Below are 24,142 nucleotides of genomic sequence, written 5' to 3' on the forward strand. Positions count from 1 at the left end.
GAACGAAAAATTAAAATGCAGGCACGATCACTACTGCGGAACGCTGCGGCAATGAGTTGTCATTGTACTTGACAAATGATGCGAGCAAGAGAACGATGTTCTCCATCTCATTTTTAGAACACAGGAGCGCTGCCCAGCAATGAATAGGTAGATTGAGGCTAAGAAAGCCCGTTTCTGGACGAATATTTTCTCTCAAAATATGCGCTCAATAAAATGCCTGCTCCGGAATAATAATATTTATTGATTTCGGAGTAAGTGACCCCGTAGTGGATGACATCATACCCCACGATAACATACACCGCGATGATAACGGTGTCGCAGAACAAGCCGTGACACATCATCAAGTCGTTCACATGCCTATCAAACAAGGGGATATACTTTGGGATACTGTAGATGATATGGATCCAATGGATTTTTGAGTAGCAGCAGTCCACACCCACAAAGTAACAATGTTTTCTTTGAGACTGTCTGCGGTAAGAAGCGGTGTAAGTTCAAAATCATCCGCCGATCTAATCGAGCTCGCAGAACACCACTCCATACATATCGGAAGAACACAAAGTAATGCATACTGTATTCCACACCAACGGAAGGCGTCATCCTCCACATGCAAAAGACGCCCAATCACAAGCCGAAGTGGATGGCGCATGTCTCGATGCTGGTGCCCCACGAACTTTCATTGGCCTCGCACAAGCCCAAGTGTACTGTCGCTTCACTGGCACCAAATTCAAGCCCAAACCCAGCCCCATTCGCTTCAGGTTTGGCAACGATACCTAATCATCCCTTGGAACCATGAACATCTCTATTCCTATTGCTAATAGGTACCTTATTCGCGAAAACGTTGACATCGTCAAGGCTAATGTCCCCTTTCGTATTGGACTCGACCTCTTGGACAAGTACCACATGTTCATTGATAGCGTCAACAACTTTCTCCGTTCCCCAAAGCTTGGAATCGACGTGCCCCTTCAGCATAAGCTGGGTTACATCTATCTGAAATGGAACCAGTCATTCAAGACTAACTTCACAAAAGCTGAACTCATCAAGCTCCACCGTGGGATTTCTCATCCCACCTCAGAGAAATTGATGAACCTACTTCGCTTTGCCCGCCCTGTTGAAGCAGATGAAGCCACCAACCAGTTTTTGAAATCTTTGCAAGCTGCTTGTCACACTTGTCAACGACTAGGTCCCACCCCCGTACGATTCAAGGTATCGCTACCGAACTAACAAGAACTAAAGTTCGGAGACGAGCTGTCTATTGACTTGATGTTTCTAGATGGCAAGGCTGTGCTTCACGTAATCGACACAGCCACTACAACTTCTTCAGCCATCTTCCTCGACGCTCATGGAGCCACTTATGCTCAGAGCGTTGAAGGTATATGGCTCGCTTTCGTAGAAGCCTCGTGTACAATGTAAACTGGCCTTCCTAATAGACTTCGTGTTGACCAAGGATCCGCATTCACTTCCGATCGATAGCGCGACATAACGTCACTAGCTGGCATTCAACTTCGCATTCTGGCGTGAAAGCCCACTCGTCCCTAGGAGTTGGCGAACGTCCTCATGGACCGCTGCGAAGGATTTATAGAAAAGATCGAGCGGACTTCACGGACGCCTCCCCTATTATTCTTCTAAAAATTGCAGTGAAGGCAATGAACCACACAATCGGAGAAAATGGTCTCGTTCCCTCGCTTTTAGTGTTCAGAATAGTCCCGCGCTTTCCAATTATAAGTACTGAAATACCTTCGCAGTGCGAAAGAGGGCAAATCCTTTCCGCAGTACAAATGGAAATGAACGCAATTATTGCAGAACGATGTGTTCTCGCTGCCCTGACCCGGAACATTCCTCCAGCTTCTGATCGCGGTATATAACCTGGGAGACGAGAATCTCGTCTTTTCTTGCGGTATAAACCCGTGCCACTGTAGTACCCTTTTTCGTGCTACTCTTGTACACGTGTATCTAGATAACTCAAGTACCCCGACGTACAGTACCAAGCCCATTTACACGAGCCTTGCTCGCCTTCGACACGCGCACACGTGGACCTACTACCGCGCCTGTACACGTGTGTACTATGACGCGGCCTCGTGGGCTCTAGCCGTTACATCTCAACCGCGATCTAGTGCAGTATATAGTGTCGTTGGCGCTTGCGCCGAGTGGGTTTGGGGACAAGCAACCAAGGACCAAGGACGCGACTCTCGTTCTCGGTTTTGCGCGGAACACTCGACTAACTTCTTCTCGTTCACGCTCTCTCGTTCTTCTCGCTCGCGCCCTAGGACTCTCGGGGCCACGTCGCGTGTTGCCTCCCCGCTCGCGGCCACGGTTCGCTGGCCGTGTGTTAGCCCCGTTGGGTCGAGAGCACCGCGTCGTTCGTTTCTATTTTCCGTGGTTCGCGATCACACCCGGGTTCTACAGTCGCCCGAAAGCCTCTACCACTTCCCCCTAGCTACCTACTACACGACCCCACGAACGACCCTTGTTTTAGCACGTGACCACGTTTCGCGTTCTACTACACTGGTCCCCTGACCTAGAAGTGTACCTCCCTTTCCCTTTTCACGATTTCCTTCCTTCCCCTTCCGTGACAATCTTCCCCTTCACCTCGTCCTTCCCCCGAGATGCCACCCGAGACCCGATCTGCCGCACGATCGGAACCGCCCGCGATGCAACGAGAAGCGCTCGAAACAGCGAGCGATTCACACGGGAACACGTCTACATGCGCGCCGGTTGACACATTGGCGAGCTTCGAGATTCGCAATGATCTACGCGCAATGCTCGAGGGCACCATGGAATCGCCCGACGTCCTGCCGCTCATGTACCTCGATTTTCGTGAGGGCCTCAATTCGCTTGCATCAAGAGTTCCCGATCGAAGTTAGCTAGAATCTCGTCTCAAGTCTACGCCGGAGAATCCCACCGGAAATCAAGACCTACTTCTATCCGTACACACAGAACTAGTAGCTCTGACTACTCGCGTAGTACGCGAGGTACGTGAAAGCCTCGAGGCTCTACGTGAAAATTCTCAAGATCTACATCTTCAAGTTACAAGGAATGCCAACGAAGTCCGAGAAATCAGGACCTTACTCGCGGCCATCATGTCCGAAAACACGATTATTCGTAACCGCCTGCGAATTCTCGAGTACTCGAGAATGCATGTTTAAGAAGAACCCGTCCCCCCGTCTCCTAATCATAATTCCCCGAATCGTGTACAAGAACAAGATCGAAAGTCTCAAGCTCAAGCTGGCCGTGGTGCCAATGAACCTCCCGTCTCGCGCACTCTGGAGGAGTTCTTCCGCGGAGTCGGCGGCCCAACGAATCAGGAACAATCGATAGGAGCCCATCAAGATGCCGTGACTGCGAAACTACACTCGCGACGGGCGCCTGCACGGTCACTGGTGACTACTTGTGAGGCTCCAATGCCCTTGATGCCCGACCACGTGGGTCCGTCGCAAGACATAGGCAAGACTCTCGAAGGCCCGTGCTGTCCTGGGATCGCCCCACAACGGACCCTGCTCGTCCCATTCACGATTGTGGTGTCCTACAGGCATTACCGGTTACGAGATACACGAGCTACTCTTCACGTGACCGAGAGCGAGAGCTCTTGAGTCTCTCCTCCTGCTTCTTTAGCTGCTCTTGGTCCTTCTCCAGCCCTTTCTGCCGGTCTTCACACTCCTTTTGACGTCGTCGCCCCGCCAATTCCCCCATCGTTACCCACTGGCTTGGAGCACCACAATCTAAAATTACTCTGGCTCCTCTACCTTGTTGTGATTGTTAGCTGCTCATAGCAGTGAAAGATGACCTTGCACTAGCACAATCCATAATAATTGCGTTAACGGTTTCTGCACTTTTCAGCAATCGATAATTTTTGTAAAGCTTCTGATGAACCAATTGGGTTTTCCAGAATATTCCCAACCTCAGAGAGCGTTTCCCTATCGCTGCTCCTTTTTCGAAATGAAGCTATACTCGAGGTGGGAACGCAGGACGCTATGCCAAAAGAGTCCTTGGATGCCTTGACATGTGCCATACTAATATTACTGTTAAATTGAGATGGGAGGCCGCAGTCGAAAGGATACATGCCAGTTACCAGAAAGGACTGTACAATGTCGTGAACTGTAATACTTTCAAATGCGTGAACACCGCAAGAAAGATTAACGGAAACGTGTCCCGTCTCGACGAGGGAACTCTTGCACAACTCATCACGGAGCTCGCGAACGGCAAAATCAAACCCCTTATTAACATTTTGATCACACAGTTGTGGAAAGTGTGAAGTGTTAGCAGGGCTAACCAACAACTCACAGTTGTTCTTCCGGCACATATCTATCCACGCAGTCCCATTTTGGGAGCTGTGGCCATCCAAACAAAGAATATAATGGAGCCTGAGAGGAACTGCCACTCGCACAGCACTGTTAATATGTTTCAATAATGCAGGCATCATTGTGGTATAACTACTTTCGTCTCGACCACTCGGAAACGAGGGGGGTTAGAGGTAAGGGAGCCCGCGTCGCTGGGTAACCCACGCGCGAACGCAGACCGTACGGATGGACTCGAAAAGAGGGAAGGCTCACGTGGCCGGTGACGCGCAGCCGGTCGGTGGTGTGAGACCCGGACGGCCGGTCACGGGTTAGAGGCCTGAGACTAAAAGGAAAACCGGAACGGGATAGCAATTAGCCGTAAAGGGGAGGGAAGCGAGTCTGCCTCCTCTTTACTGGGACGGGCAGGTGTCCCCGGTCTTAATCCATGAGTGGGACGCCAGGACACCTGTCCCTCTACAGTAGCTGCCACTTACTGTGTACCAGCTATTGTACACAATTACTTGATTTCTGCCATTAACTACTACTTACTAGTTAGCCACCGTACGGATTATACACGTCTGCCCGTGGCCACGATCCCGGCCGACGGTTGTACCACGTGTTACACGTGGTCACGCCCGCTGTTACCGACTGTCCCACGTCAGACCCTTGGGGTACTACTGTACACGGCGGCGGGCGCGTGTACGGCCGCTCGCTACAGTAGCACCCGCCCTCCGCGCGGTTATCATCTCGTTTCCCAGAAACAATAAAAAATGGAGGGGTCTTCCTGCCTGAAGCCGAAACTGCAACAACTGCAGTTATATGATTATTGGCACCATTAACAGAAGATGCTGCACGAAATCATCCGTGATTGCCAGTTGAAGAACTAAACACTTGTTGCAGCGTCCCTGTAGATGCGTCCACAGCCGTTTCATCAACGTTCCATATTCGGTCTGGATCTTTCAAAAAGCCGCCGTGGAGCTTTTCCAAATCCTGAAGAGCTGTAAAAATGACTGAACATGTTCACGGCTCTCCGCTTTCAGTTGGGCAACCTCTTTGTCTTCCATTTTACGATACGTGATCTCTCGGTTACGTGACCGAAATGCGCGAATAGTATCGTCGCTTGGTATTCTATTCTTCCATCCTTCTCTAGCATCCGATGCAATTCGAGACATAATCAGCTTTATACCATGGTGGTCGTTTGGAAAGCTACGATTGGCTGCAAAGCAAATTCGTTGAATATTCATTTGTTCTTCTTCTGAACTGAGAACAGTCTTCCGCCCGGGTCCTTTTGTAGCCAGCATGTTTCCAATTCTCTGTGTATCGCCCACTCGCAAAAGCTCTTTGAGCTCCCCCACGACTGTTTTGGGGACTTGTGTTGCCGTCGAAATTTTACGCAAGGAAAGAGCCGTATTCTGGAGCATTTTTAATTCTTCAATCCTCCCTCTTCTGCGTACATCCAGTGTGTGCTATCTGATCTTGTAAATCTTGCAATGCTTGCGTATAGATGGATCCATGATGAAAGGACGGTAGAAGGATGAGTAGCATGATGGACGACGTATATTTTTCGCAGGGTGATATGGTCACTACAGAAGGCGAATTGAGTAGTGGTTCCCTTTTTCGCGCGAACTGATGCTTGTGACGCTTGCCTGATGTCCATTGGACCACCTTCAGTAGTGGTTTTGTTGGTACGGATGGATCTAGAATAATGTACTGTACTACGGTTGTCTTTAATTGGTACGCTACAGACTACTTTAAGGCTACAGTCCATACCGCTCAATAGTGCAGTACCATGCCACGCGATGGAATACTACACTATTGGCGTATTGCACTAGTCACGGGAGGATCTCGCAAATCACTTTTACTACGTTGTAACAGATTTCGTCAAGTAAAACGTGGTTTTACTTGACGAAATCTGTTACAATTGCTTGTCGAACTTTCGTTCTCTTTTGAGTGTCATACGCTTGCAGCAATGCAAACTTTGCTTTTCTGAGATGCATACACGTGTTGAAAATTGTGACAAGCGGTTTTGACCTGCACTATTGACTGTTTGCACTACTGCACTATTGAGGAGATACTCTCTGTAGTGTTTTTTGTCCCGAAATACCCCGATGAAAACATCCCTTTTCTGGAGGGTATCTTGGCCTGTGTAATCATTGGTGATTTAACCCGGATTTGGTCTTTAAACCGGATTCTTATTTATTCGAAACATGGCACGGCAGTAGTACCTTCTGAATGGCTCTTGGCGGTAGCAAGCGCAACGCAACGCAACCTTCCCGCCACAGCCACCGAAACACCGCAACGGACATTGGAGGGCGCCATAATATTCCAGGGGCAATATGCCAGGATCCCGGTCTCAGGGGAATCGCGAAACTGGTCCTTATGGTATGTGCAAGGCCTTTTTGGTCAGTCTGATGCCTTTCTACACGACATAGTCATTTCATTAAAACTTGCTCTTCGCAGTGGAAAAGATTCGTGATTTCCAGAATGCCATTTTTGCTCACGTGCAAGACTCTGTGCCTCTTTACCGAGCGGCTACATCGGCAAATATTCCCATTGCAAATCTCAAATGCGTGTACTCTTCATGGCTTCAAAAAGCGCCAGAGAGTCAGCCGACTGCCCCGACGGACATTTCAGTCGATATTCGTCTACAGGGAAGGCCTTGCAAGCTAACAGAACAGGAAGAAGCATTGATGATAGCAGGGGTCTAACATTTTGCCAAAATGAATACGCCCCTTACGAAGCGCGCACTGCGCCAGCTCGGAGCTCATGTTTTGAAAAAATCAAGGCCTTTGCAGCTTGGTTGTTCAACCCAAACACTTTCGAAAACGTGGATGTATAACTTTTTTAAACGCAATCCAACACTTTCAATCGGATCGGTCAGAGCAATGGAAAGTCGGCCAATTCAAGCAGTTACCGGCAGAAACGTTGGTGAATATATTGCGAGTATGCAAGCAGCAATGGACAGGTTCAATGTGCACGATGCTCTGGGTATATTTAACATTGACGAATCAGGCGTGTCGTTTCGCACAATGGCAGGGAAAAGTCTGAGAAAAGGCATCACCACGAGGGATAAGCAGTATGCCGTTAGATCTTTAGTTCGCACTAAAGGAAGCCTGGATCGCGTGACGGTGTTGTGCGTCGTCAACGCTGCGGGAGAGAGATTCAAGCCTGCCATCGTGTTTCCCAGTAAACAGCCCCATTACCGTAGAGTCGACGGAGTCGTGGAGACCATCCACAGCTATCTTCCTGTCTGCTACTTTTACCAGCGTGACTCCGCTGGAGTCCACAGTTCAGTTTTTTATGATTGGGCAACAAATTTTGGTGAAGAGACAACTTATCTTCGAGAGGGGAGAAAGAACATGATTCTTGTTTTGGATGGATATGGGTGTCATGTACAGTATAAAGTTCTGCAGTACCTGAAAGAACCTGGTGTTTATGTGATCGGACTTCCATCCCATACGTCCCACGTACTGCAACCTCTCGACGTAACAGTCTTTGGGCCTTTCAAGTCCTACCTTCAAAAAGAAGTACATTCCCGGGCCATGAGAACTCAGGTATTGGATGCATTTGATGTTGCTGATATTTTAAAGTTCGCCCTATCAGATGCAGTTGTAGTGCAATGTGCGTGGCAGGCCGCGAACACAGTCCGACGGTCAAACAAAAAGACGAAAAACAACAGCAACAACAACAACTGCCGATGGCACGCGCTACGGAGCGTTCGAGACTCCCTTTCCCCTTGTGTGGGCTTGCGGCCCACGGTAGCTCAACTCCGACGGGGGGGTAAGGAAAGATGCCCGGCCCGGGAGGAAAATGGTGGTAGAGACTTGTGAAGACTTGAGCGCTCGGCGAGTGCGGGTTGGGCTTGTCTACGAGAATGTAACCGCGGTTCGCTGGGTTGTAAGGCCAATGCTCGACGAGCGTCTTCAGCACCTTGGGTATAATTCAAGGTCTTCGACGGGGGCTTGCTCAGCACTACCCGACGGGATCGTAATTGTGTAGCAGCGCTACGACCGACGTGTTGCCCGATGGCTAAAAACACCCTCACCAGCGCGATCGCAATCGCGGTAGGAGGTACCAACTCTGTCTTATCAAGTAAGACCTTGGACGGAGGCGTCGTGGCAACAGCCTTCCGACGGAACTTGAAACAGTAGCAGCGCTACACGACGTGTTGCCCGATGGCTAAAACACCTACACCGGATCGGTCGCAACCGACTCCAATGGAACCAACACAATTAAGGGAAATATAGAGATAGAAGTAGAAAAGAATAGGGAAATAAAGGAAAAAGAGAAAAGGGGACCCCCGAGCGCAAAGGATACCGTAGGCTTAGGTAAAAGGGAGCGTCTTGGTAGAGACGGACTTCGACCAAGGCGACATTCAACTCTGGCAACTCGGGTTACCTTTACTGACTTGGTCGTCAGAGGGCTAATGTATATATCGCCCCGCCGGAGCCAGTACAGTAGCTCGCGGCGCTAGATCCTAGATCTAATCTAGTGTCAGCTAAATTATTGCCAACTAATTAACTAAATAAAATAAAATAATTAAAAATTAAAACTGTGCAATTATTCACACGTGTGTCCCCCAAACCCGGACTACTTTTCATATCCAAATATTTTCCTTTCTTTTCACCCCCCTTTCCAGGTGCGTATTGCACTACAGCAGTACCGGCAAGCAACGTTGTCAGCGGATTTAAGAAGTGTGGCATTTGGGATCCGCAATCCCGGGGGACATGCATCGAGGAGCTCGAGGGTCTACACTATTTTGAGGAAAACACTACCGTAGGTCAACACAACGGACAAGAATTATCGCTCGAGGTGCTGATTGAGAGTTTTAGGAATAACTCGAGAAGTTTACTGCGTGATGTGGACGTAGGGGACAGTGGCACTGTGAGGATAAGAACCACTAGCGGTGCACACCTCACCGCCGATTCAGTCATTGAAGCGCTCTTGGCCCGAAACAAGCGCCGCGAAATGCGGCGAGAAGTCCCCGAGGGTCTCTTGGATGTGCGTGACACTCCAGCCGAGATTCGTCGACTGGTTGAGATTCGCCCTGAGCGCATTGTTAGACGTTCTCTTCTGGACGGGAGTCGCGAACACAGAAGGATGCGTGCTCGGCAGAGAACACAACGCGCTTCGAGCACCCCCTCTCAGCATTCTGTCCACCGGGCCACGGAGCTTGAAGTATGATTCTTTTTCTTGACCGGTTTTCAGACTTCTCGTTCAATGACCCCGTTTTCAATGGTTCTTTTTGCGTCTGAAACTAAATATTTTACTCTCTGTGCTTTTTTCTGTCAATATTGACGTTCTGCCAGCTGTGAAGAAGGGAACTGCGTTAGAAACGGAGTCAAACCGCCTTTTCTTTGTATTTTTATGAATAATTTTAAGATGAAGATGTGAATGTAACGGAAAACCCCGGTTTAAGTCCACAATGATTACAGACATCTAGATTATTTCTGCGCTATTTCACACTTCCTTTTTGGCTTGGCAGTTGAGACAGTTCCAATCAACTGCTTTGAAACTGAGGGCCGGTTTTAACAGAGCACGTTCTTGCCCAACACCACCCTTATTATATCAATTTTCTGACCTGGCGATACTCCATTGGCCTCTCACTATATTAAGTTAATAACCCTGGCTTACAGTTCAACATGTTCAAATTTGAACTGTTTCTGACATCTCCGAGGACAGAACCTCGTCATTGACATATGTAAAAGACACGTGTATACTTCTCAGAGCAATACAGTGTATACTGTATTGCTCTGAGAAATATACACGTACAAACTTCGAAGAAGTCCAAATCTGGATCCAAAACTAGCTTACACAAAAGGCGCCAGTTTGAAGAGTGTACCTCTTGCCGCTTTGGTCCACGACACCAAACCTCGATCAGCTCTTCCCCTCACTAACTTTACTCCCAATGTCGTCTTCCCTCGCAAACCTTCTCCTCCCCGTCGGGCATCCAGTGAATACCTCAGGATCTGTGGTCATCCGACAGTCGCCCAGCCTTCTGAAAAAACTCCGAGTTGGTGATCCATCGTGCAGCGCAAACAGTTGCTTGATTAGTCCACCACCCCAACTTTCAGGTGCGGAAGTAATTAGCTCGCCAAGATCTGTCGATGACGCTCTACCGGATGTTACCATCCAGCACATCTACAACTACTTTTTCGAAATGACAAAAAGTGATTTAAGAAGTATCGGGCGAGTTTGGAAACAGCAGACGACAGGATCGAAGCTCACACAGGTTTAGATTTGTCAAAGAACGCGTCTCTCTCGGACAAGATCCTGTACAGATCATCAAAGAGAATAAGTTTTGTAAGGACATATTTGACTATAGTCAAATATGTCCTTACAAAACTTGAAGGTATACCTTCAGAAAAAGATCGAAAAAAAGAACCGTGTTTCAAACTCCGCACACTGATGATATCGAATTCGAGCTGGAAAAGCATGGAGATACGGTGGGAGAGCTAAAAAATCACGTCGTACGGCAGCAGATCCATTTGGCAGACAGAACCAAAAAGCCCCCCAAAGCGCCAGACAAGGCGCAGAAGCGCAACTGCTCGATCCCGACAACCCTGACTTCTCGCTGTCTGAATTTGCCCGACTGATTGTGATTTTAAAGGAGGACGAAAAGGCGACAAATGCTTTCATGAACTTGCACCAATTGACACGCACACAGCAAGACGCTGGTATAGGACGGGATGATTTTTGGGGTACTATTGCTAACCGGTTTAATGATTTTTCGTTGTCTCTGCACTTTCCCCTTGATGGCACATTTGGGCAAGACACTGACCCGTCGCTTCCACCTCTCGCAGTACGAAGTGGAGGGGTTCTAAAGTCTCAATTCAGCAACGCGCGATCAAAGTTTACAACATATATAAGCCGTTGGAACATTTCCGGAAATAATGATCTGAACACGTTTGTGAATTTTTTGCCAAAGAGTCAATGGCAGACTGCATATGTTTGCGAAGCGGCTGTGGATTATTTTTACTGTTGCACAAGTCGGGCGACCCGATGAGGACACGTCTTTTTTGGAATGCACTACAAAACTAGTCAAAGGGAAAATTGGCTGTGATGAAGGCATATCTGGTGAGGCAACGGAGCATCTACGTGCGAAAAGACGTAGCAGTAGGTCCAGTCGGTCATGTGCAACCGAGAACAACAGTATTCAAGGGCATTTATCTTCGCTTGTTGATGTAGTGCAGCAAATGGCGAATAGCAGCGAAGTGAACATCGCTGGAAATGAGAAGTCAACCGTGCATGCAGATCTTTTACAGGAGCAGGACTTGGACAAAATTGTTTGAGTTGACATTTAAAGCAGCAGAGAGGGTGGAAGCGGCTAAGAAAATGTCAGATCTCGCAAACGATAATGGAATATTGATGGCAGCACAACTCCACTATCAGCGACTCATGCAGAAATACATGCAGCATCGAAAAGTTTCTGGTGATCTACAAGAGACAGACGATAGCTAACCTGAAGTAAGTTGAAACGCAATCCCGTATACCTGACCTCCTTTTCTGTTTCCTTGTCTGTGCGTTTTCGTTTATGCGAGTAGCGCAAAAAATCCCCAGGTTCCAAGACTTTTGCCGTGGCGCTCATAGAAGCGCCGGGTGGTGGTCGGACAAGGCAATAAACCGAATTAATTACCTGTACTGGTATAAGAAAGATGTGTTTTCGAAGACGTCCCCAGTATTCTTCCCATCCCTCCTTCATTCCTTTCTTCTTCCCTTCTGACTGTGTAGGGGTGGGCGGGCTGTCGGGGGTGAGAGGCGTGAGGCCGGCGCGGCGGAAGACGAGCAGGCCGAGGGCGGAGGCGGGCAGGGTGGCGACCACGAATGCGGCCGAGCCGGCCAGGTTCTTGTCGGCGCAGGCCACCTGACGGCGCCTGAGAAGCGGGCGGCGAAGTCCGCAGCGGGGACCCCTGAGGCGAGGTTGAGCAACGGGGCGAGGGCGAGCGGGGTCTGGCAGAGGAGGAGCGTGGAGGCGAGCAGGACGGCGCAGTAGAAGAGTGGGCCGGCGAGGGCGTCGCGCCAGTTGGGGCGGCGCGACAGGGAGGCGACGAACACGGCGGGGGCGCAGACAGCGCGAAGGCCTCCAGAAAAGGCGGCAGGGTGGCGAGAAGCGGTGGGGCGACGGCGAGGTGGCCAGCAGTGACGGGGCTACATCGAGGTAGCGCGCGGAGGGGGCTGCAGAGTAGAGCGGACAAGACGACAGGAAGACCAGGGGCGGCCGTGAGGTGGACGAGCTTGGCGTTGAGGAGCGGAGGGAGCAAGGGCCGCGAGAGCAGTTAGAGGTAGATTGGCTCGGCCAGTGTGAGGAGGGCGGCGAGGGCGGACGGAGCAGTAGCTGCGTTGCACTCGCATGAATTCTCGATGCTCGTGTTTCTTCAACCTGCGCCCTACCAGTCTCTTAGACATTGCATTTGCCGCCTTCACAGCCGCGTTGCTGCTCTCTCCCGTAGTTGCTAATGCGATTTCGCCGCGTCCTGTCGTTGGTGCACCAATGCTGCCTTCTTAGCGTGTACTCCCGGCCCGATACCGCTTTCCCCGTCCACAACGTCTCGCAGAGGCGGTGCGTGAGCAAAGATAATCTGCCCGTCCACATAATCTTTTAGCATTAAACGCGTCGATCGGCTCTGATTCGGCTTGTTACGGTCGCTCATGAACCTGCGCGCTCGTGCTTGAGTGTCGAGAAGCATCGTGACAAAAATATCGCGTTGATCATGAAGTCTTCCAATTCAGTGGCATCGAGCACAGACTGGAGGTTTCGTTGGTCTTCATGCACACTAGGGCCCGAGTGGAGCAAAGTTTTGTCGCCTCCATGCTTAGCAGCTTCCTTCTACCGGTTGCCGCCTTCGAGTCAGAGCTCGTCCAGGATCGCTTTTCATCGCTTTCCTGCCCATAGAAGTGAGGCTATCGTTCACTGGCGCACTAGAATCTCTTGCGACGTCTGGATGAATTGTTCAGTGAGTCTCCGGGAGAGAGGGGGAGGAAGGCGTGTCAAGAGCAGTGAATCAAAAGTTTCCAATATGAACTGAGCTACTGCGAAAGGTAACAACGACGAGCGGTGGAAGTGTGGTGTCAGACTACAGCAAGAATCTTACAATAGAATCGTGAATTAACCACGAGGTGGACGAGCTTGGCGTTGAGGAGCGGCCGGAGCAGGGGCCGCGTGAGCAGTTAGAGGTAGATCCGCACGGCCAGGGTGAGTAGGAGCGTGAGCGGCAGGCCCAGGAGGGCGGCGGAGGCGGCGACGAACGCGGCGGGGGGAGAAGACTGCGGGGAGAAGGCGGCCAGCAGGAGCAGCAGGGCGACAAGCAGCGGCGGGACGACGGCGAGGTGGCGAGCAGTGGCGGGGCCACACCGAGGTAGCGCGCGGAGGGGGCTGCGGAGTAGAGCAGACGACACAGAAGGAAGACCAGGGGCGGCGGTGAGATGGACGATCTTGGCATTGAGGAGCGCCCGGAGCGGGGGTCGCGAGAGAAGAAAGAGTTTGATTGGCAGCGGTAGGGCGAGGAGGTGCGGGAGCGGGACGCCTTGGAGGGCGGCGGTGGCGGCGAACGCGGCAGGGGGGGAGGACGGCGGCGAAAAGGCGGCCAGCAGGAGCAGCAGGGCGGCAAGCAACAGCGGGACGACGGCGATGTGGCGAGCAGTGGTGGGGCGACACCGAGGTAGCGCGCGGAGGGAGCTGCGGAGTAGAGCAGACGAGACAGAAGGAAGACTGGGGGCGGCGGTGAGATGGACGAGCTTGGCATTGAGGAGCGTCCGGAGCGGGGGTCACGAGAGGAGGTAGAGTTTGATCGGCAGCGGCAGGGCGAGGAGGTGCGGGAGCGGAAGGTCTGGGAGGGCGGCGGTGGCGGCGGACGCGGCGGGAGGGGAGGGCGGCGGCAAAAGGCGGCCAGCAGAAGCAGCAGGGTGGCAAGAAGTGTCGGATCGACGGCGAGGAAGCGCCAGGCGGGTGCCGCCGAGTGGCAAACCGTTCAGAAACAACTTCAGAAATGTTGCACTATCGCACTGGAAAGAACGGGACGCATTAGTCCAAGGGTCTTAACAACTTCCACCATCCTTTCTCTCTACCATGACACAGAGGAAGAACGATATTCCGCTCCATTATCTTGTTCTTTTAAAGTATTACGCATATCTTCCTTTGCTTGAGCGTACCAATCCTCACTCTGGACTGCAACACCATCGAATGTTTCAATACTTGGAATTGATTTTGGAATCCCCTCCTCATCTATGACAAAATTATGGAGCTTCATCGCAATAAGAACAATATGGATATTTGTCTCGACAGTGAAGGATAAATCTTGGAGAATTCTCCACTTTGCCATCAGCATTCCAAATGCTTGTTCTACATGCATTCGCATGGAAGAATGCCAAAAATTAAATGAGTCCTGCCAATCTGTTGCCTGTGATGCTGGATATGGCGTTATTAAAGACTCTGTGCAGATATATGCTTCATCTCTAGCAATCTAAAACGCGTAGTGTAGTAGACCAGCCATCAAATATTCTCCCAAACATTAAACCGCGTGCTCTAAGGAGTCGTGCGTGCTTCCTACGCATTTTGCCAAAAAACACAAAAACCGATAGTTGGAATCAACAATTGCTTGCACTAGGATAGCGTAGCCTACATTACTAGTAGTAATGTTTCCTGCACCAATATGCCGCGGGATTCAGATCAGTTTCGGGCTTTCTAATCTTGATGGTAATTCCATCGAGGGCTCCCACGCAGCCGGAAAGGGGGCTTCCTGGCTTTCGAGATGCTGTAAAGCCTCTGCAGATTGTCTTAATGCCATTTCACAGTTCGGAAGTCCTGGTAAACTTAAAACAGGACACTCAACAAGTGTCCTTAAAGACCTGGTAAAGGGTGCTCTTGGGTGTGTTGTATACAGATATTATATCCAAGTAACTAGCTCCGACTAACAGCCTCAAAGTTACCGCAAGACGTATTGCAAGACGGATTGCGGGACTGACAATTTCCCTTCCTGCCCTTTTAGCCATTTCGCTATTTCGTTCCAGATGCGGCTTTAACATCTTGAGCAGCTTGTAGAATGAGCCTCTAGAAATTCGGAAACAACGGCGAAAAATGTGTCATCATAATACTTCGTCACTTCTTCAAACGATTTTCTTTCTCCAAATGTTGGAGAACTAGCAACTCTATGGTACTTAGTTTTGCGAGAGTGACAGGAAAAAGTTTGCGTCAGTGTAGCAATGATTGATACGAAACTTGCAACCAAAACTATTTTCTTCTTCTTTTGCAGCTTCGCGCGAACTAGAAAGTGAGATGACATAGTTAAGTGATGGTAAACGTATGACCCAGAGGAAGAGAAGGCCGAAACAGAACGCTGCACAAAATTATTATCCAACAAGATAGAATGGATTGCAATCGGCATGATTGTATCGTCTGTTCGACGACGGTAGACCTTCTTTTGATCTCGAACAGATCACGGCCGTCCGCCTTGATCCGAATTCAACGTAACACTGCTGGGTAGATTGTTATTAACACTGTAAAGATACCTCTTGCAAGAACCACATGTTTCCTACAGCACGGAAAAGTCCTTTCCCAGAAAACTACGTCACATTCTGCACCGACCGCTTAGATATCCCTCGACGCAAATGGTTGTGATGGCGTGCAGAAGCTGAAAGAGAAGAATGATTGCACTAGCCCATCATGGAAGACCGAGAGCGGGTTTAGGTATGAGGGAATGCGAGGAGTGGGTGAGGGTAGGGGGGATAGTCACTGAAATATCGAGGGGAGACTTGACCTCGTGTTGAACCACAGGGAAGGAAGAGGTTTTCTTGGTACTGTACTTTCAAGGTTTTGTTACGAGATAGACCTGGGATGAGTGTCGTCCTGGCCATGTGGATCCGGATCCGGATGGGCGAGCTGTGACTTCTACTACTTACAGTAGAGAGCGCACAGTGTCAAATACATTTTTCGAATGGTATGATAGCGGTGGTGTCGGGCAAGAAATTCGCTCTGTTAGAGCACCTCTATGAGTGTGCCCAGTCCAATTCCAAGTTGACCAAGCTTAGCCAGGCAACCTGGCCACGTGGCATAAATATAGTCATAGCATGTCTATCACGCGTGCCAAGTAGTGTGAGCAAAACCTACCCTTCTAGTATTACTTTATCATCATCCCCTTCGGGTGCCGCCTTCGACGGCACCCGTATCAATGTATCAAATTCGAGACCTGCTTGTTCTACCATGCCCCATTCTTTCTTGCCCTCCTCCCTCTATTCCGAGTCCATCCTCTACGATGACACAGAGGAACTCGCAGCCTCGGCTCAATCTGTCACTGCGGCTGTTCTCTCCCTTTCAGAGAACAAAGACAGCGGTCTCATTGGCGGTCGGAGGCGAGGATCCCAAACCATATACCGTGGCGTCTGCTCATGGTATGGAGACTATCTTGACTCCAACCCGGTCTATCCATCCCATCGTTTTCGCGAGGTCTTCTGCATATCTCTCGAGCTCTACCATATTCTACATGATGAGCTCCTACAAGAGGAGCCCCTGCTCAAACAGCGCAAGAATTGCTGCGGTGTCTCAGGTCACACATCTCATCAAAATATCCTGATGACACTGCGGCGGCTTGCCACTGGCCTGTCGTTCCGTCAAATGGACGACATGGCCAGGATGTCCGTTGAATCTCAGCGACAAGCTTTTATCGTAACATTGAAGGCCACATATCGTCGCTTCGGGCCGGTTTATCTCAACCGCAAGCCAACAGAGTCAGAACTGCGAAACGTGGTGAGACAATATGATGCCAGAGGGTTTCCGGGCTGCATGGGTGCGGTAGACTGTATGCATCTCCATTGGAAGAACTGTCCTGTAGCATACAAAGGACAGTATCACAATCCCAAGGATGGAAAGTTGGCCACAATAAGTTGCGAAGCTCTTTGCGATAGTTCTCTATATTGTTGGCATTGGTTTGCGGGTAGGTGTGGTACGAATAACGATCTAACAGTTTTACGTCACAGTCCTCTTTTCATTGATATCTTTAACGGAAAAAGGAAGATGAAGCTTCCGGAAGGTTTCAAGTTGAATGGAGTGACACAGCACTGGTTGCTGTATATGCTATCGGACGGAATCTACCCGCCGTGGTGCATCTTCGCAAAGCTGAGCAAATCACCACTCAGAGAGAGTGAAAGCATCTATACCAAGATGCAGGAGGGTGTCCGAAAAGACATAGAGCGCTTTTTCGGTGTTTTACAGGGTCGTTTTAGAATATTACGTCATGAACTCCATAAATGGAGCGATGAGCTCATTATTCTAATAAGTCAGGTGTGCGTAATTCTTCACAACATGATAGTTGATATGTGGGAGCGGGGAGAGCTAAGGTCTGAGAAAAATGAAGGTGGGGAGTCTGTAGATGTTGTTAGGGAGTTTGCGGAGGCTTTTACGGGTGTTTAGACGCGGAGGATACTGCTGATGTGACGGTGACGAACAGTCATGAATCTACTGGAGAAGGATCAGCTCTGGAACATCTCCTTGAGCGAAGTGGGGTTATAATGAACGAAGACAGACATATAGCGCTACAAGCAGAACTCACGAGATACCTGTAGTCTCGACGTGGAGACTCAGCTTAAGAACCGCCTGAAAGGCGGTTCTTTCTCTCGCTTCCGCGAGACGGCTTCGCTTTTCCTCGTACCTCGGGCTCCACCGCCCGCGGAAGCGAGAGATAATTTGAGAATATGGCATTTCAAGGTGTGCTGTCGTTGACTCTCAGACCCGTAAAAGTAGGGAAAGTTTACTTTCCTAGCCTTCTTCTAAAACACGCTTTTCGTACTACAACTTGGAGAACGCGGACCGTGTCTCGGTAACATCATCGTCAGTACGTTCTGCCTCAGGAAACTGCTGGAATGAGGAGCTATTGGGTCCCATGACCACGAAAGATGGAGCAGTCGCCAGCGAAGAAGACTGTTGGCCGACTGTGGATGTCGAGGCAAGCTTTCTCGCATCATCGTTGCCAAACGAATTAGCTGCATCGCTGCGAAGCGCATCGAGTATCCTCCGTTTTCCCGTATCTGCCATTGGAGTGCTCTTTAAAATCTCAAGTTGAAGTCCAAGCGCTGTGGCTTTGCGCTTGTCTCTCGCGGCGGACTCAAGCGCCGATGCCATCTTATCGACACTCCGGGCGACGCGTTGCGATCCATTTTCAACTTTCTCTTCTAGCTTTCTCTTCTTTAATCCCGGAGGGCGCGCAGCGGAGGGCTCTTCCATTGAAATATTACCTTCCATGCCATCCCCGACCTCTCCAACACTTCCGTCACCTCCGCAATTCTTCTGATTCCACCCGATAACGTCCTTGGCTGATCCAACAGAAGACGAACTCCCGCCCCCCACCTTCATCGAAAACTTGGGAATCTTTGACAGATATAGTACAGCTTCCATCGACTTGATGGGCCCAGGCGTACGAAAAACACCTTTATCCTTGTACTTGTTGGTATCGCAATAAAGCGCCATAATATTTCGTAAAGAATCCTCCTCAAACTCTCCGGAGTGAGCCATTGAAGACCGATAGAGCTTTTCAGCTGCGAGATATTTCTGTGTCACGCGACTGAGCGTTCTCCACCGAGTCTTAAGACTCCCAACGGTCCGTGTATTCTCCTTTGCGGAGCTGTGCTTCAAATAGCGCTTGTGGATCTCGGTCCAAAACATTTCAGCCTTCAAATTGGCGGTGCTTTCGGATACCGAGACCCACACAGTCGCGAGCGCATAGTCTTCTTGGCGTGAAAAATTTCTTTCCTTTCCCGACATTGTTCATAGTTCGAGAGAGGGGTCGGTGCGGTTGAAAAGAAGGGAAGGGAAAGGAGATGGCCGACGGTTTTGTTGGGGCCGGTCGGGGTTGTTGAGTATCGGTGGAAGGATGGTGGGTGCAAGGTAGAGAATGAGAATAATGCGTGAATTCGCTGTGGGGGTAGGAAGCGGGTGAGGCGGGGGTCGCGTCTTCACTATGGCGGGAAGTTGAAGATCGGAAACTTGGTCACGTCGGTCGAAGCCGCCATGTGAACACACTTCATCGGCTGGAGGGACTTGGTTTTTGGCTTAATAGACATGGCAATGATATGTTACAGGCCGAAATTTGGGAATTGGACACAGTGATAGAGGTGGTCTTAAGACCGGGGGTGACTATTTACCTTGGAGACCTATTGGAGCTACTGTTCATTATCATATCTTTTGTGTTCATCTGAATGTTCAAAGCTACACCCGAATACGGCAAATAGTCTGGGTGGGCTAATAGTGTGGATAAACATATTACTATAGGCTACAGTAACTTCTGTGAGGTGTTCTTTATTGAAAATGCTTTTACTGTAGACTACACTAATAATTACTTGACGTATATTAGTGGAGACGCGCCAAACAAACAAGAAGCGAATCCGAAACGGTCTCTCAGACACAGACGTTGGCGGGAAGCTCTTCGTATCCGAGTTCATACCTTTCTAAGCACATCAAAGGGGTAAAAAAGCTCTATAAAAGCCTCATTATCTCGACACCTCCAGACAACAATCGCAAAAACTATTACCGAAGCCTACGTCCTGAACATGGACTGCTCTGCATCGCCTATTATTCGGGCTCTTAACTGGGCTACTATTAACACATCTATAGCCGCAATCGCCTGTCTCACCCCTGCAAATGCCTCACATGTCCCCATGACACCCCTCCATAACCGCCACACCCCCTCTCTCCTCACGGCTCCAATCCTGAACTCATCCCTTCCCCCTCCTGCCAACGACACCCAATCCGCCCGGGCATCCATGAATGCTACACCCTTGGCCCCTGTAACGACCCGAGCACTACAAAATGTACTAACCCATGCTGAGCGTATCCGTATTGTCACATGGATGGTTGACGCCGCAAGCACAGATGGCGCGAAACACATTGCATCGCGTGCCATTCGTCGCTTCCCCATGCTGTTCAGAGGTAACGCAAAGGCGAACAGCGGGAAGGCGAGCAGGCTCTGGGCGGCGCGAGAAGAATTTTTGTCCTATTCGAGAAGTGTGGACAACCGTGGCATACCCCTTTCGATAACCCGGGTCACAAGAGTGGGATTCAAACGAGTGTATATCAAGGCTCGGACGGGAAGAGGGCGCAAACGTGCCGTTTGGGTTGAAGCTCTGCATATTGCGCTTCTGGAAGATTTTGATAGGTTGCGGAAGACGGGATTGAAATTTCAGTGCTAAGTTGCTACGTCATCTCGCATTGAATCTCGTGAAGGAGTCCAGAAATGTAGATTATCATACAAATATGATAGACGAAAAATCGCAAAAATCAATTGTCGATATGATAACTGCACGTTGGGTACAGGGGTTCATGAATTGATATTACATTGTCAGCAGAGCGCAAACTGGGAAACTTATGGTGTCAGCAGCGAAGCAGGCACAGATTGAGCGAGATGTTGCGTTCCACCTCGGAGTCGTTGCTAGGGATTTTCGCTCGGGTGCTATTGACGAGAATGATATCTGTAACGCAGATGAAACGCACTTCCTTATCAACCTCGATAACCATAGGACATTGGGGAGGTGTGGCGACTCAGAGGGTAAATATTCTGATGTTGTCTCTGGCTCTGAGGGAATGACTATGATGGTAAGGATTTCAGGTGGTAGGGACGCAATTATTGAAGTTCCGTTTATGATTTTCCAAAACGCGAATAAAAGTTATCCTATACAACAGGTTCCTGACAATGTCCCCGGGGTTTCGTACCGTTCTGGGCCTAAAGGTTGGATGGATAGAACTGTCTTCCCCCAGTACCTCTCCGAGAAAAAGGTCATCCGGCCTCTTCCTCATGGCCGCAAGCGTATTTTGTTTGCAGACAACTGCAGTCGACATGGAGCATCTCTAAATTTAGCGACGGCATTGAATTCTATCAACACTGAAGTGCGGTTTTTCCCACCCAATGCCACCGATTTGATCCAGCCAGCGGACTCATTTGTTATTCAAAAATTAAAGGATGCATGGAGGTCGCGTTGGGATAAGTACAAGATGGAGGTGATCATGAAGGACGGGTTTGCGCCGGGTTCAGGGAAAAATCCTAACCCAGGCAAATACTTTTATCTTCGTCTTGCTGCCGCTGCAGTTCGCGAGGTCAATGCTATGCGCGACAGAGACGGCATTCGTTTCGCACGAAAGGCGATGATACGGACTGGTCTTGCTTTAAATATCAATGGGCAGTGGGAGGAACGACAGCTTTTCCCGAAGCTGCAGGAGATTGTTAACAAATACCGAACACACTTTGAGGGAGCACCAGTTGTTGATGACCTATAAAGAGAATAACTGTCGACGAGGTATGTTGCTCGTGATTTGATTGGCCCAGTAAACGAGGTAATAGTGTAGCCTGCACTATTGTAATATATTTAAATAATTAGTCTATGCTAATTGCGTTTGTCCTGCATATAGTGTCGTTGCACATATTAGCATAGGCTGCAGTAAAATCAGTGAGGGCCTGTTTTGACGTTGAACTTTGAATAGTATAGCCTAGACTATTTGCGATATTCGGGTGTAAAGGTTTTCAGGGTGTCCTTACAGTTCAGTGCGCACTGTATGTAGCAGCCATGTCAAAAACTTTACAGAATCACTCGAGCCTCCGAGCGACCAAAACGGCGAGTCGCCCGACGTTGGTGCGCTACCGCTTTTCTACACATTATCTTACCTCCTGACCTTCCCATTTGCTACGCTTCTCTGTTAGACTGGCTTGGCATCCTTTGTCAGCGAAGACACATCTACATTCTTCTCCGACATGAGCTTTGCAATTGCGTCCTGGCTTCCAATCGTCATGTATACGGTCCGCATGCAATTTTCGTAGTGCTCATTTCGTTCGCAATCTTTTCCGTGCCAGTTGTGCTGCAACCCGGGCTCCAGCGTACGCAGCACTGCGTACTTTTCATTGTCCCGGAATTGGTTGTATATAAACACGTCTTCCGAGCCCCACCCTGTGAAGTCGGTTTCCTCATTGCCGCCAAACCCGCCAACCTTACTAAAATCCCCTTTGTACATGCACGCCATTCCATAGCTGCTCCGCCGCCACAACCCGTCCTTGCTCGACAACGATTTACCGTATGGGTATAGCGAAAACATGATCGGGAACCACACCTGGTATCCTTTAACGATATTGACGCGACAATTTTGCAAAAAGTTACCGCCAATAGACAGGTCAGCGTCAGACATGAAGATGACGTCATCTTCGGGGACTGTCTTGGCGGCCTCGCGCATGGCGACGGCCCTCGAAAAGTTGCCCAATTCGTCCCCATTCGACGTGATAATCGCAAAGCGTTCCGCCGTGAGCTCCGAGCGCTCCTTTGCCGCCTTGGCGACAAAGCTCTTCTCTTCCTTGGTGGTGGACACGACTACCTTGACGAGATCCGTCTTGGCTGCCTTGAAGTAGTCAGCAAACATGTTGAGAAATGCGGCCAAGCGATGCGGGCGGTTAGAATAGGCAAGCAGCACATGAATTTTGACCATCTCCCTCGGCCTCGTGAACGAGACTTCGCACGGCCGGCCGTAGCCGCTGCTGACGGTGACGACTCTCCGGGCACGGCTGACCTGGCCCGTCTCCGTCTTGTTAATGGAGCCTCCAATGTTAAGAATGATCTGTGTGCCGTCGCGGCGGGTGGTACGAATGTAGGAGATGGGGACTTCGACGTCCTTGAGCACGCCACCAGCATCCTTCTCTACGACAGCTGTCGCCACGGTGACAGCATCCTCCAGCTGCTTGTCCAGCCCCGCGCCCAAGGAATCCACGGTCTGCACGGCGGGGCGGTCGGGGTGGAACAAGTATCGCTTGCGATCGATGGTGGCGAAGGTGTCCTCAAAGTCACGCGGCTGCTTGGCGCTCTTGCGGCCGTCGATCTCCTTCTGATCCGGGCCGCGGCGGAGGCTCTGGTGCATCACGGCGTGATCTGGGTCGACCATGCATTTCTGAAAGAAGGGGTCGGAGACGTCGTCGACGATGACGTACTCGCGCTCGTCCGGGCGGTTGAGCGGGTGCTCCTTGTCGATGATCTCGGAGCGCTCGCGGTAGTACTGGGGCAGGGCGGCAGGGTCGAGCTGCTTGCGGAAGTGTGCGGCGGCGTGGGTGTAGCGCGTGAGCCCGTCCGGGGCCAGGGTGTCGCCCGTCTGGGCGGTGAGGACGAAGAGGAAGGCGAGCGAGGCGGCCAGGAGGAGGAAGACCAGCGACTGGCGCGACAGCGGGAGGCGCTTGATGAGGGCCGGCGAGTGCTGCGAGGACGGCATGGGGCGGAAGGACTTGCGGCGCGACGCGGACGGCGGGAACGGGGCGAAGACGGTGGAGGTTGCGGGCGGGTGCGGGGCGGGGCGGGAGAAGCGGCGTGGTTGTGACGGGTGTTTCATGACGGAAGGCGGGATGGGGCGGCGGCGGGCGAAGGGCGAAGCGAGGAAGAGGGGAAGGTGCGGCGGAAGGAGGAGAGGATTTCGTGGAGGTGAACGTGAGAAGTTGGCATAGGTGAGGGGTGACGGGATTGGGTGTAACGCTGCGGGGGGATGAGGTAAGGGAAGCGCGTGAGAGGAAATTTCGGAAGAGAGGAAGTTACTCACGGCGGGGGCCGTACAGTAAGGAGAGGAGGAAGACTGCCTCAAGGGCGTCACTGGTGAACCGCTTTACAGAAATCCACGACGAATGGAGGTCTTTCAATGAGCAGATCGCGGGCGCTGCTTACACCGCAGACTGCCGAATTACCAGGGAGCAGCCGGGGCAGTCACGGCGGCCATCGCCGCGGGAATTCAAAAGCGGCTTCACAGGGGCGTGAGGTGTAAACCTCGAGACGCACGGGGAATCGTCCAAGTGTCTCGCGCCATAATGGCGCGCACTCCCCCGCCTCGGCTGCGCCCGCATTGCTGTTCGCCCTGTTGCATGCGGCGGCCG

At 50.7% G+C, this 24,142-nt stretch overlaps 1 protein-coding gene across 1 annotated transcript; it reads right to left on the bottom strand.

Moving 5' to 3' along the window:
* Positions 1-21,945: 21,945 nt before the first annotated feature.
* On the bottom strand, positions 21,946-23,610 carry CHC_T00001315001 (hypothetical protein). Its single transcript, XM_005711674.1, has one exon. It carries the CDS (start codon positions 23,608-23,610, stop codon positions 21,946-21,948), a length of 1,665 nt encoding a protein of 554 aa, XP_005711731.1.
* Between the last annotated feature and the right edge of the window lie 532 nt (positions 23,611-24,142).

This window comes from Chondrus crispus, genomic scaffold (assembly GCF_000350225.1).
Source record: "Chondrus crispus Stackhouse genomic scaffold, scaffold_1, whole genome shotgun sequence".
In the NCBI taxonomy this organism is placed as follows: Eukaryota; Rhodophyta; class Florideophyceae; order Gigartinales; family Gigartinaceae; genus Chondrus; species Chondrus crispus.